General features: G+C 33.9%; 1 protein-coding gene across 5 annotated transcripts in view; it reads left to right on the forward strand.

Moving 5' to 3' along the window:
* Window positions 1-522: 522 nt before the first annotated feature.
* LOC111515229 (neurotrimin) overlaps window positions 523-14,803 on the forward strand; it is a 371,220-nt gene continuing 356,939 nt past the window's right edge. For 3 of the 5 annotated variants that reach the window (XM_074182664.1, XM_074182666.1, XM_074182668.1), the window contains exon 1: window positions 524-684. In XM_074182664.1, coding sequence (XP_074038765.1) covers window positions 621-684 — 64 coding nt within the window. In that variant the 5' untranslated portion in view covers window positions 524-620. Of the gene's footprint in view, window positions 685-14,803 lie in introns of all 5 variants that reach the window. The other 2 variants (XM_074182669.1, XM_074182667.1) reach the window with 2 other exon arrangements.

Below are 14,803 nucleotides of genomic sequence, written 5' to 3' on the forward strand. Positions count from 1 at the left end.
TCTGTGTAATATTATAAGATAAAGCACTCAATCCAATTATAAAATATCAACCTTATGTCAAGAATGAGTCAAATCTACTCATGCCATCGATGACAGTACGTATTGACATTCATTCGCTTATTTAATTCAATACCAGCCGTAGAATTCTTGTTCAGATTGGAAATGATATTTTTTTAGGAGAGATTGATTTGAGGGCTTTTTACTCCTATTTCTTCATACAAAAAATGTGGGAATCTCACATGTGCTTAGATTGAATTTTTTATATTGTAGTGTGGGACCTAAGAACACTTTTTTTCACTTGTCACCCCCGAGTAAGTTGCTACCCACAACTTGAAAAACATCAGTCTGTTTTGCTTTTATACATTGTAAAACTTTGAAAAAGTTGAAAAAGTTGTCTAGCCATGAACTTTTTTAGTCTCCACTCACAGCATCCCCCAAAAACCAAGATATCCCAAAGCACGTGGTCATCAGAGCGCTGGCGCGAGCAAATTCCGGTCTCCGCTTTATTCTCCGGATTCGAAGAATCTGTTTCAGCGTGTAGTCCGGTTCCATCGGCGGATTGAGTACGGTCGTCGGTCGAAGCTTCAGTGAATCCGATTCGGTCGTTTCTCGTGTCGGAAATGTTTGTTTTTGTGGTGATAGGGGTATTGTTGGCTCTTTTTGGATGGTGCTCCGGAGTTGACGGTGAGTCTTGATAAAACAATAGGAATTTATTTTTTGCGGATTTTGGAAGCGCACAAAACAAATTTGTACAAAGTTGGATTTGTTTTTGTTACAAGATAAAAACAGTGTTAACGTATTCACATGCATTGTTTCATGCTCGCCAAATGTTTCACATTTTCAGTGGAATATATCACCCCTTACAACTTTGTAAGCTTAATTGAAACTGAAGTGATGGTGCTAAAAAACATTTTATATTATTTTATATTAAATGGATATTATCAGAAAAGGCACACATACATAAAAAAATAATATATAGGAAGGTTTCGACGATGACATTAATTCACAACATGATGGTTCTCGAAAGTAAAGTCATCTGCAAATAGATGGAATAGTTCCGAACAATTGCGTTCGTGAAAAATTATTTACCATTTATGTATATTTGATAGTCCCTTCAATGACGATTGCTGTGGAATATTGTCGCAACTCAGTATTCGCTTAGCTTATTCACGAGAGGATTTCATTCGCTCTTTTACCCATTCAGCATTCATACAAATGATGAAAAATCTCATTTGAAAACTAAATTGAATATTTATTTTAACGAAACGGGGAAAATATTTCAGGAATAAACTTACACTAAAATAATAATCAAAAATACAATAAATCACCAAAATCTTGCATTACAATGCCACCCAACAGGATCGAAAAAAAGGAGATATGAGATTCTCAATACTGTCTGTTTAGGATCTCGATCTCCCTCAATATTTATGAAGATATATACGCTGACTTTGCAACTTTAATCCAGTCACTGTACTAAGGTAAAATCAGTATGCAATCTGTGCAAAGTTTGCGTATTTGGAGATTGTTTTATATTTCTATATCTTGTGATCGTATCAATTTTGATGTCTATGAACTTGGAACATTAAAAGATGGAATTCTGAATACTGAGCGTTTTTGTTTCAGAATATTGAAGTTGAGGTTGGAACATATTTCAACATATTCAAATGAATTTGAATTATTTCATGATTATTTTCTATATTTCAGATTATTTGTCAACACATTGAACGTCATGAACTTATAGTCATGAATTATGAAAACATATATTTATGATCATGAATTGAAAATGATAGAAGAAGAATGCTTCATATCTGTGTTACCACAAACAGAAACTGAGCAAATACCTAAAGATGAAATTTATAAATGATTCAAAATAACTTCATATTCAACAATGAAAACTCCCAACTTCTTTGACTATTTGTGGAACGATTGTTCTGAGACATACACATTTTTTCCTGCTCAGAATTTCTAATGAAACTATATTCATTTATATTTTCCATTTGTGATGAATTCTTCGGAACTTTTGGTATAGTAATGAATATTACTCGAGTTTTTTCCCAACACCAAACCGTTATTTCAACACCTCGACACGTGATGCAATCACCAAGATATCATACTCAAGAGGAAGATCAAACTGCCTTTTGAAAAAATGTTAAGTATTCTCCTTCCGCTAGCTAACCTGTAGTCTAACTTCTTATTCCTCTCTTTCTGTGACATCATTTCGATGTCATTCTTTTAGCATACCTTGTGATTAGTTTCGAGTTGTAGTTTCGAGTGAATAGTAGAATTTCTATGTAGGTATAGGTTTAGATGTGGAACTAGACGTTCAATTGAGTTGTGAAGATTTCAAAATTTCCATTGGATAAAGCCCCTGGAAAAGGTTTGTTTCCGTAGCTTCCAAGGTACCTAATATTCAATTTCACTTGGAGATGTCAATATTGGAAAATATAATTGAAAAATGTTGTCAGTATAGTTCAACTCCGTTTTCCAAATGAATTATAAATTGTTTATTATATTAAGAAATTGGAACAACAGATCGATGATCAATTGTGAGCAACACATTTTCATTAATTTAACAAAATGTTTGAATTTATTCTCGGATAGAACTATCCTGGACCCACGGTTCAAATATAGATAGATAGATCCGAAATAATATATTCGTAACAGAAAAATGAAAGTTGGGTCTGTGGGGGTCACAATAAATTTCTAATAATAGACTTTTTGATCAATAAGTAAATTATGCTAATCTATCTTCGAAAAATACTCCAAACAGTACGAAAAACTTTACTGAGTCAAATGAAGAGTTTCCAATTGATGAATTCTATTCTCTGATATTCGAAAATGTAAGTATATTTTAAATATGATATTGTGAAAAATATGATATTTATCAAACAAGTATGTTGTTTACTTGATAACTTCATTTTCATACATCATACACATTTCCAGGACTTTGGAAGACAGCTTAAGTATGTCTCATTTTGAAAAAATGTGATCCAGCGCTCATAGTAGACTCTGAGTTATCGGACAGCAAGCCATGATGGTTAAACCTTTGAAGAAGCTAGCCACTCGCGCCAGCGAAACGTCAGGAATAAATTCCAAAAATCCAAGGCTTTCAAACTCGAAAAACAATGACACTGAAAACCTCAGCAGCGAAAGTCTAAACCATTTTGTCTGTTTAAATCTGTTCAAATTTGTTTAAAAAATCTGTTTAAAATCTGTTTCTCCGTTAATCATCTGTCGCACCCCTACAAACGACAACCCTCAGAAGTCGAAACTTGTGCGAGCTAAGGATTGACGAGGTCTTACCTTTTAACGTGTGATTCCTAACAAGGGTTGGACGATAACAAGTGAAAATCAATCGTTTAGACTAGGGCTTGAACCACCGACCAACACGGTAGTCAATTCGAGTGAGTGAACAAAGCACCCACGTCGAACCGCTTGGCTACCGACCGAATTACCGACCAATATCAATTTTATGTGATTTCTCAAAGCTGTTGAAAATAATAGTGTATGAGTTCATATATGGCTCAATCAATAACATAATTTTGGCTGATCAACATGGCTTAGACGGAAAGAAAAAATTTTTCCTGCATTTCACGATTTATTTTTGACGCAATTGACAGCCATTCTCAGGTAGATGTAGTATACATTGATGCTGGAGACGTTTGATCAGATTTATTCGCAAATACTCATAAATGAACGTAATAGATATGAATTTTTTTCTGGTTTACTTCAGCTTTTTGTGTTTTATTCTTATGATCGCATACAATATGTTGAAGTTGAAGGTTATCGGTGGAATTTTCACTTACCCAACTCTGATGTGCCACAAGGTAGAAATAATGGCCCATTTCTATTCATGTTGTTTACTGATGACCTTCCGTGGCTCATAGAGTTTTCAAATTATTATATGCTGAGGAGACGTTATTAAATGTGAAGAAGATTGTTTGAAATTGCAGAAAGATATTACAGAAAATTTTAACTACTGTTCTGTGAATCGTGTTCAACTCACTGAATGTTTTGTGATGTCCTTCTTCAAAGGATAGGCTATCAGGTTGTATTTATGAATATAATATAGAGTAGATATTTCATGAAGTTGGAACAACGGTTTCCTTTCACTACTGCCATGTCACAAGTGAGCTGAAATATGCAGCACTCATTTGGTACCGTGTCTATCATGTGCATATTGACAATATCGAACGCATTTCGAAAATATTTATGAAATACCTCATTTTCAAAACAACAGGAAACTATTCGAAAAGAGGAACCGATAATTCTCTTCTCAAATCAAATCAAGTCAAATCACTTTATTTCTTCAAGCCATGAAGAATTGTATAAAGAGAAAATAACAGTACATTAAGGATTATATAACACTACGAAACATGTTTACATAATAAATATGCATAGACATAGTACACAGAATATTGATTCACATAAAAATATAGATTCACTTTAGAGAAAAGTTCAAGTTTAAAGTATTCATTTGAAGAGTATAGACATTTTTCGAAAAGGTATCCCTTGAGTTTTTTTTTGAAGTACGTTCATGTTTTAAGCTTTTGATGGAGGAAGGTGAGTTGTTGAAAATCTTTGCGCCGATTCGAGTTGGAGCTTTATAGGAAATATTGCGTTTAGAGAGTGGTAATCGTAAATCATCCTTACGACAGGTGTTGAATTCGTGAAAATCGTTATTTATGAAAAACAAATCCCTATTTTTGAACACAAAAATAAAGACTTCAAATAGTTAGAGGCCTGTAAGTATAGGTCAGAATTTCAAATCTTTTGAAGATTTCTTGACAAAAATATTGTTTTTGTCGTTATTCGACAGTGTAGAGTCTCCCCATAGGCAGACATTTCAGTCGACATTTCACTTGTGGGTGGAATAAGTTTATTAATTGTTACTTCAAAACAACTTTGAGATTTTTGAACATATAGTGAAGAGATGAAAGTTTAGAAATCAGGAGCTTGCAATGTTATTTCCAATCTAACTGTGAGTCAACGAATAGTCCTAAGAATTTACAGCTGTTATTCATAGGAGTTTTATTTCATTGAATACTCGTAGGTTTCTTCCAAGCATAACATATATTCACGTTTTGATAATTGTATTATTGATTGTATGGATTTATTGTGCCAAATAAACTTTTCTGTATTCCAGTTCATTTCTCAATATTAAGCGCATGATGTATTGTAAGTTGCAGAACAAACTTGTTGAGAAATCTGCCAAAATTCTTGTCAAAATTACAACGTTATGTGCCGAGATTGTGATATATTTTTTTCGTCGAATAAAGATATTCAAAAGTCCATTCTGAATAAATATGATGTATGACAGTTGAAAATATATTGATTTTCATTGATGATAAGGTGAAGTATTTATAATTGAAGAGTGCTCAAAAAGTCGATAATAAAGTTATGAAAATCAAGAATCCGACTATATTTTTTCGTTTCTTAACGAGATTATTCACAGCGATCGTATCTAGTTGGTTGCCATTACTGAACCTATAGTAATAAAGAAATATATATGGAGAAGAATTAGATACTCAGTGTGTATTGAACTGTCAAATATAGAACATCAGAAAATTTTCATCTAGATAATTTTCAACAACCAAAGTCTTGGAAAATGTTTGTTTTTTTATTTGGAAGGAAAAGTTTGAAAATTCAGCAAATTTTGTGAAGCGAGAGCTTTTTCTACAGATTTCCTGGAGCAACTTTTCAAAATAAGGTGTCTAGTCGGCCCTTTATCACATTTATGTAGATTCTGGATCTAGAGTTTCAAATAGAGAATGGAGATTCATTCAACTTTTTAGTAACAGTATGAAGTATGACCCATATCGTCAAGAAAAAATAGTAGTAGTGATTTCGTATGTGTATATATATATTTATATATATATATATATATATATATATATATATATATATATATATATATATATATATATATATATATATATATATATATATATAACTAACCCTGGCTGTTTTCTCGAATAATTATAGCAAACACCAAAAAAATATACCCAACCGTATCAATGCCAAGTTCCTTTCGAAAATAAATGTCAATATCGATGCGGAACTTCAATTTCAATCTGAAAGTTTTTTCTAAGACTCAATATTTTATAATGATTTGTCTCCTATGAAAGCAGTAATCAGTTTATATACGTTATGAGTTCAATTTTGTTTCTTTCCCATGACTTCAAGATAGAATCGAAACTCCTGGAGTAGAATACCAGAGTTGGAACACTTTTCTCGGCGCAAATTTAATCAATCAGATTTCCCGCATCCAGGACTAATGAGTATTCCTTGTCATTGATTTCTTTATTGGATTTCTCAACTTCAGTTGTATTTCTGAGAATTCCAATGATAACATTTATCAATCAAATGGTTAGGTTAGGTCCAGAGTGAACAAATAAATCCAGCTTCTTAACGAAGCCGATTAGTTTATATGGTGAGTGGTCTTTCAGGTCATATGGTAAAAGTACGGCTCTCCTGAACTCTAAAAAACCTGATTCGGTCCTCAGCGGGGCAGGCAAAAAGTATGTGCTCTGCTGTTCCATCATTTCACAAACCGAGGCGACACAAACTCTCTTCCGACATTCTTAGACTCTGAATATGATGATTCAATTGACAGTTACATTCATTAACGAAATAATTGCGTATAGAAATATACTGCTATAATTAACAAACATATAAATGAATAAAGTTAATATTTAATTCACATTGAAAATATTTTGGAAAGGTTGTAGAATCTCTGATTAATATTCAAAGATGCATATTTATTGCTGTATTGAATACGAAAACTTCCATTTTTGCATGAACAATTTTTATCTAACGAGAAAAACGAAGACAAAATAATAAAAACTTCAATAAAAGATTACAGTCACAAGGGTTTTCCTGTAAACAAGTAGAAGAAAATGCTGATGCCGGCATAATTAACACCTCAATAAAAGTTGCCAGAGATACTAATAAAACTGTCATTGTTGTGGGTCCTTTTGAATCAATTAAATTCAAATAATTATGACATTCATTTTCTCAAACCAGGTTCTGGAAATGTAAAGGAACTTTTTCACACGTGAAACAGTTTCAAACATGAATACTTCAAAAATATTGATGCATTTCTGCATTGTTTTACCGGTTGCGATACAACATCTGGATTTGCCGGAAAAGGAAAGAAAAGTATTGGTTACTTATTATTAAACGCTAAAAATTTTTCACATTCGGTCAATGATTTTTATAAGACAGATGCAATCAAAGAAGATGAAAAAAAATGGATGATAATTAATCAAATATATTTATATAAATGAAAAAATATCACTGCATCAATTGAGATTTCAGAAAAATCAATTGAGAAAAATTAAATCATCCTACATTTTGGCAAACCTCCTACCCACAGAAGAAGCAGCAGAACAATATCGTTACAGGGCATATTATCAGCTTCAAACTTGATTGGGTAACGAACTGACAGCAACAGATTGGGGCTGGAAGCAACATCAACGTGGCATTTATGAGATTTTCTATGACATAAATGTAATCATAATATAATAAATGAACTTTTTAACTGAATGAAATTGCAACAATCACATAAAGATTTGAAAAGAATATTCGGATTCGAGTTTTTTTTCGATTTGAACAAACAAAAAGCATAACAACTATTCTAAAAAAGCTTACATTTTGATGCGAGAATTTTCTATTGAAAATTTGGGTGCTTTTTTGATATTCAGTCAAAATAAGGTGGAAAAGATGAATTTTTTGAATCAAATAAATTACAATGTATTTGGGACATAAAAAAAGTTCTCACCAAGTTTCGTAGATATTTTTTTTTGAAGAACTAAAAACTTTGTTATTTGAATTTTTCACATAAATTTTGAGGTTATGTGAAAAAAATTGGTGATCACAAAAGTCATAGACCTTTTCAATATCTACAACTTTGCCATTTAACTTTTTCCCATAGGACTTGTAGTTTTCTTGAAATCGAGATAAACTATTTTCTACCCATAAAACCTCAACCCTCTCACTTCTCATATTCAGATCGCACGTAATTTAGTTTTCCTTCCATTTTTATCATATGCCCCTGAATTTCTAATAGGTTTCATCCTTTTTTTTTTATTCAAAAATTATCGACCTTCGTCTACTTCTCTTTATTACGCTTTCAAGTAAGTCATTTTAGTAAATATTTACTTGACAAATTGAAATAGACGAAATAGTCAATTTGAAACACAGAACTCAGTAGCGTTTACAGTTCGCCAAAATGAAAGTTCTGAACCACTAACATGCCACATTACAACAAAACACCCAAAGGGTCATTCAATTTCTGTTCTTAACCATCATAATACTTCGCTGATCATTTCCGCAAGAAATAACCTGCAAATAGTAGTAAACTGTATCAACAAAACCACGTCGGCCAGCACATAATGGAATATTCGGTCAAGTTAGAAGTTGGAAGAAACTTCGTTGTTTCGAATGCAACGCCTGAAGTATTCCGGAGTTCGTGAATTTCCTACAAGTTTAATGGCACTCTATGCTACATATTACATGTGAAATATTTTTCATTCATTTTGTTGTTCTGTAGTATTCGCTACTTCAGAAATATTCCATCTTTACACAATCTCTACTGTACGATTTAGACAGCGGTCGTTTTATTCACTTGCTACAATCAAAATAGAGATTCCTCGACTTACTGAAGAAAAATCATCGTCATATTTCATATAATCTATATGCCTAGTTTCATGCTAGCAATATCAATATAAGTTGATCTGACTCTTATCAATCAAATCTGTACCATTGTGTGTGTATGGAGATTAGAATTTATGAATCAGCTCATGATATACCTATCGATATATCTCCTTCTGCTGTCTAGAGCTGTTATCATAAATAACCATTCGTGATTTTTTTATATTCATCATTGTCTTTTGACTATGATTTCTGAAGAAAATACTATTCTACATTAGGTGGTCTTTCAGGTCAGATGGTAAGAGTACGGCTCTGCCGAAGTCTAAAAATCTGACTCCCTCCCCAGCGAGGCAGGCACAAAGTATATGCTCTACTGTTCCATCATTAATGAAGTAGTCGGATAGTCAAGATGCAACATTTCCACCTTGATACCCGCGACAACCTTCCCATATGAGGGTTTTTGCACGTCAGCTACACCTGACGATGCCTTAGATTCAACCGTGCAGGCCTTTTTTGCCTCTGTTTTTGGTGAATTATCACTTGGGCGCAAACGTTTGCTAACCTGCTCATGGAAGGTTTGTTCCTCCATCTGAGACAGTTTCTGCGTACGCCGCTCAAGAATTTGTTGCAAGGCGGTTTCATAAGGAACCCGCTCTTGAGGAGACGACCCAGTCGTTTCCTAGCTGCACCACTAAACCTTTTTTTTAGGTTCAGTTATTGGATCAGGAGTTGGAGAGTTGAGAAGCTCTCGGTCCTGATCTAAATTTACAGGGAGGTCAGTTGGAATCGTAAACTCGACATCCATCGCCTCTGTAGACTCAATTTTGATCTAAATTTACAGGGAGGTCAGTTGGAGTCGTAAGCTCGACATCCATCTCTTCTCAAGACTTAGCGTCAGAAAGAATTTTTAAGTTTACTCTGTTCATAAAAGTTCATAAAAGTTCCAAAGAAGATCAATCACGGCAGAGCCCCGCATTACCGTGACAAGGCGATGCTTCGACGAAGTTTCCGTAGAGACAGCTGATAGGCTGTGTCATTCATCCTCTTGGCACGGATTCACACACCTTAGAATTGAGCCATCGTTGGGATGCCACTCAGTTAGGGAATAACAAGTGATTCTGTCATTTCTGTATCCAGCTGGGCTACGTGGAAACAGGCATCCGATGGCCGGTTAGCTCAACCCCCACATCCCAAGGCAATGCACTCGCCAAAAACAGCATGCAGTGGTTCAGGCAGTGATAGATGAACAAGCACAGCCAACCCGCCTCCTGTATACATCAAAGAAACGTTTGATTTCCGTTTCAACAAGAATGGATAGCATCATAATGACTATTCCATGATATGTTTCTTTTGGAGTAAGTCTTAATTTACAAAAAAATATTATAATATATCACCACACTACACATCAGCAATCTTAAGACAGTATTAAATAAAAAAATAAAAATAAAATATTTATTAATCCTTTCAACTATTGTTAACAATAGATAGGATACGTCAAAAACAGTGTCATTAAGTTTTAATTGACAAACAGGACGAAACAAGCACAATGATGACTAACATAGACTATGTAAAATACACTTCGATATCATCTCAAAATTGAAAAGTATAATTCAAATTCCTCAACAGTATAGAAACATTCTCTGATAAGGAGTTCCCTAAGTCTATACTTAAAAACCGCCGGGGATCCCGCGTATTTTATTTCGTTAACTGAAGACAGTAAAAAAACGGCAGCCTGCATTGATGGGAGATTTTTTGTAATAGGAGTGTTTGGGCTTGTTCAATTTGATATTATTTTTATTTCTAGTGTTGTAAGAATGTGAATAACTATTAATGGGAAATGAATGTTTGTTATTGAAAACATATGTTAATGGTTTCATTAAATAAATTGATGTAACCGTGAGGATCCGTTTAGTTTTGAAAACCTGTCGGCATGATTGGCGACTACTAATGTTGAAGATAAGCCTTATGATTTTTTTCTGAGCAACAAAAATTCTTGTTATGTCTGATGCCTGACCCCATACTATAATATTGTAGGAAATTGTGGAATACACAAATGCATAGTAAACCTGTAATAATGAATCTGTGTTCAAAATATTTCTTAGTGTTGCCAAAATATAAAAGCTTTTGTTGATTTTTTTACATACTATTTGTATTTGATCCTCCCATGTTAGGTTACAAGCTATGAGCATTCCTAAGAATTTAGATGAAGTGGAGGTTTCAAAAATATTATTATTGACTTCGAAGGTGAAATTAGAAGGTATTCCATGTTTTGTGTGAAACTCAATTATTACTGTCTTAGTTTGATTCATTATTAGTGTATTCTGCGTACAGTAATCCGCAAAATCTTTCAAAACTGAGTCAGTTGCCTGCTGTAGTCTTTGGCAATCAGTGTCAGACACCACAATAGAGGTGTCATCAGCATACATGAAAACTCTACCGTCCTTTATGTTATGAGGCAAGTCATTGACATAGGTAAGGAAGATCAAGGGACCTATGGCACTTCCCTGCGGTGTTCCAAGATCTAAATCGTATTCCTTCGATTTGGTTTCACCGATTCTCACGATGATCTTCCGATCTTCAAGAAAGGACGTTATCCAGTCGTTCACTGGGCCACGTAGACCTAGGTTGTTGATTTTTTCGGAGACAAAATTACGATTAACCGTGTCGAATGCCCGCGTTAGGTCAAACGATATGACAACTACATACTCATTTTTGTCCATCAGATCATTAATGTGTTGGACAAGTTCTGTTATGGCTGTTTCGGTAGATAGGCCAGGGCGGAAACCATGCTGGCAATCAGGCGGTAGTTCTCTATGTTGCTCGTATCACCTTTTTTGAGTATGGGAATGATGCCAGCCGATTTCAGAACACTAGGAAAAGTGCCTGAATTCACTGATAGGTTTATAATGTCAGCAAGGTATTGAGATATAATACAAGCACACTTTTTTATTATATCAACCGGGATTTCATCTAATCCAGTGGATTTTTTATTAGGTAAGTTAGCGATAACTTCTTCAACTTCCTCTTTAGTGGCCGATATGGATACAAGAGAATTACTTATGCTGTTGGAGGTTGTGCACGACTTCGATATATTATTTCCGAAATGTTCAGTCATTTTTTTTCAATAACAGTGGATAGGTAGTTGCCAAATAGATCTGCGATAATCTTTGGATCCGTGGTTAAATTACCTTCATAAGAGATTTCTAATTGTTTCTGTTTTTTGGATTTCCCTGTAAAATTATTCGTGATAGTCCAGATTGCTTTGGATTTATTGCTGGATTTTTTCATTTTGTTGTCGTAGAATTCGCCTTTTTCTTTTTTAATATTTTTATCCACTTCTTTTTTCATTTTTATATAGTGAGTTTTAATTTCAATATCATCAGTTCTTTTCCTTAACCAGTCTAAGTGTTTTAGATTATCTAAGTGCTTTTTCAATTTGTCTGATGAGATTATTTTATCCGAAAAGTTTCGATTTTCAGCTACCTTCCTTTTTTTTGAGAAGGCTAAATCAAAGCACCATAAAAAATTTCCTAAGAAGAGTTCGAAGGTCTCATCTACATTGCTCATGTTAGTGGATGGCATATTGCGCATTGTCTTCTCAAGGTGAAAACAGAATTCATTTACAGAGGCGTCATCGAAGCTAAGGTAGGTATAGTACGGGTTTTCTATTTCAATTTTATTCTCGATATCAATATGAAGAGTAATATCAGTTATTTGAGCGTGATGGTCAGATACACCTGGATCAAAGTTAATTACTTTTGTTAGTTCAGGGTGACTAGTCACAACATCAATACATGAAAAACTACTTTTGTTATTAATAGTAAAAATTCTAGTGTAATTATTAATCATAGATGACATTCCGAAAGAGCTGAAAATATCAGTTAGGATTCTCGATTCAATCTTTCTTCCTTTCATATCGATGTTAAGATCTCCACAGAGCATCAAATAGGTGAAAGAGCTGAATGCCTTCGTTAGTAGCTGGGATAGCTGATCATAAAAAAATTGTAGATCACCGCCTGGTGGCCTATATATATTTACCACGCAACATTTTTTATTGATTGATATTGCAGAGCATTCGATTATATTTTCAATGGAATAATTATTTAAAAATCCTACTGATTCAGTAGGATTTGCATATATTATACATTTACATATATTATACACAACTCTGCTGTGCCAAAAACCGACATTTTTCGAAAAATAAACTCTGTTATGCCGTAAACCTACGACCTCCTCCATAGGAGGTCGTATCATCCGCTTCTGTCAACAGAAACCGACACTAAACTCCTGCACCACAAGCCTTTATATCTGACTGAAGCGAAAAATTCTTGCTTTTTATAAAATACGGAACTTCCACATTTTTTGTATAAAGATAGAGAAGTGGAAAGCCAAACAATTATATTTCCATAAGGTATTTCATTTAAAATAACGAAGTTCGAAGCTTTCATCGGTGTAGCCGCAAAATGTCACGATTTTCAACTCATTTAGCTTATTTACCCTCATATCATTGTCATACTACCAGAGGGAAATGGTCTCAAAACATGTTTTGAGGAACTTCTGAAGCAATATTCATTACTGGGAAAGTTTACTTCATTACAAATAAAGTTTGATGATTCCTTAACATTAGGGATAATGGGCAATCGCACTCCATTTGAACCACTTTACTACGATAATGTATATTCTAGCGACACTAAACCTGTTGACATTTCCTCCCAACCTGAATGAAGTTTTTGGATGAAATCTCTCAAATACTATTGCGTTTTACCTTTTTTTGTAGTTGATCAATATCTGGAAATAATTTCGCAAAAGTTATAACATGCTTCACTGAGTATTCCATACATTGTTAGATCCAAATTATCACCTCGATCTAACATTATAGCAAAACGACTGAAGTTTGAGCCCAAATACTTTTTCACTGGATAACTGAATAGAAAAAATTTGATCGTTGACATCAACTTCTTCAAGTTTCAGCGGAGAAATTATTCTGGAATAAATTATTTAACGAAACCGCACCGTATCCTTTTGAATGAGTCTGAAACCAAAACGGCGACATTTGGAGCGAAAATCACAGAAATTACGAAACATTCACATTTCAATATATCGATTAACGCAAGTGAACTAGAGATATGAAGTGGATATACAAAAATGTAAACAATTTGATTCATAACTTCTGAACTCCTGAATTGAATTTGCCTACAATTTTCGAAAATTGGGTAGTCGAGTCCTACAAGAAACCACCATATCCTCAATTATTTGGAATACTTCAACATTTGAGCAATCACCAATATGGCTTTCGGAAACACAAATCAACAGACGACCTTCTATCATATGTCTTCCATAATTGGGTGACATGAGATGAAACATGGAGGTGAAACATGGAGAATCAAGAGCTGTTGCGCTTGATATTTCTGAGGTATTTGACCGTGTGTGGCCAAACTGCGATGCTATGGCTTGTCGAATTACTTTTTTGTATGGCTCTTCAGCTTCCTGAAAGAACATTCCCCCCTGCAAGTGGTCGTCGATGAATATCTCGAATACTTTTACCATCAACGCTGGTTCACACCAGGAATACATATTTTTTTGTTTTTTTTAAATTATTATTCTGGCATCGAAGGAATCCATATTATCTCCAACTTCATTTATATTGTATATCAACGACTTGTATATCAAGAATCCAATATATTGCTTTGCTGATGACAGCTTACTTGTCTCGTCATTGCATTTGGATTCCAGGGGCCTATAACACAAATCTTACAATTGTAACAAGTCTAAAAGTTACAAGTAATTCGCTTATAGCTACAAGTATCCTAATTTTTCGTAACATAAGAGAATTTCATATACTTGTAGCTACAAGTAAAATATTTTACACTTGTATATGTTGTTCCTACAAGACAATGTATTTATTTACCTGCTGTTTTCGGTAACGCGATTCTTGGTGTAACATGTCTTAACGTGTTTTGGTGTTAGTGGTGAAGGGCAAGGACTGCAAGTGAAATGATATTTGTAGCTATGGCTAGCAAACAAGTAATATTTGAGAGGAATATGCAGTTTTCACAAAAAGTTAAAGAAAATAAAGAAATTCTATTCGCTGCCTTTTCCGACCGTTTGAAAAAACAGACAAATTTGAGAAATGGAGAGAATTAGCAAA

The sequence above is a fragment of the Leptinotarsa decemlineata genome, unplaced genomic scaffold (genome assembly GCF_025532065.1).
Source record: "Leptinotarsa decemlineata unplaced genomic scaffold, Ldec_3_MD MMD2_tig00026328_RagTag_RagTag, whole genome shotgun sequence".
NCBI lineage: Eukaryota > Metazoa > Arthropoda > Insecta > Coleoptera > Chrysomelidae > Leptinotarsa > Leptinotarsa decemlineata.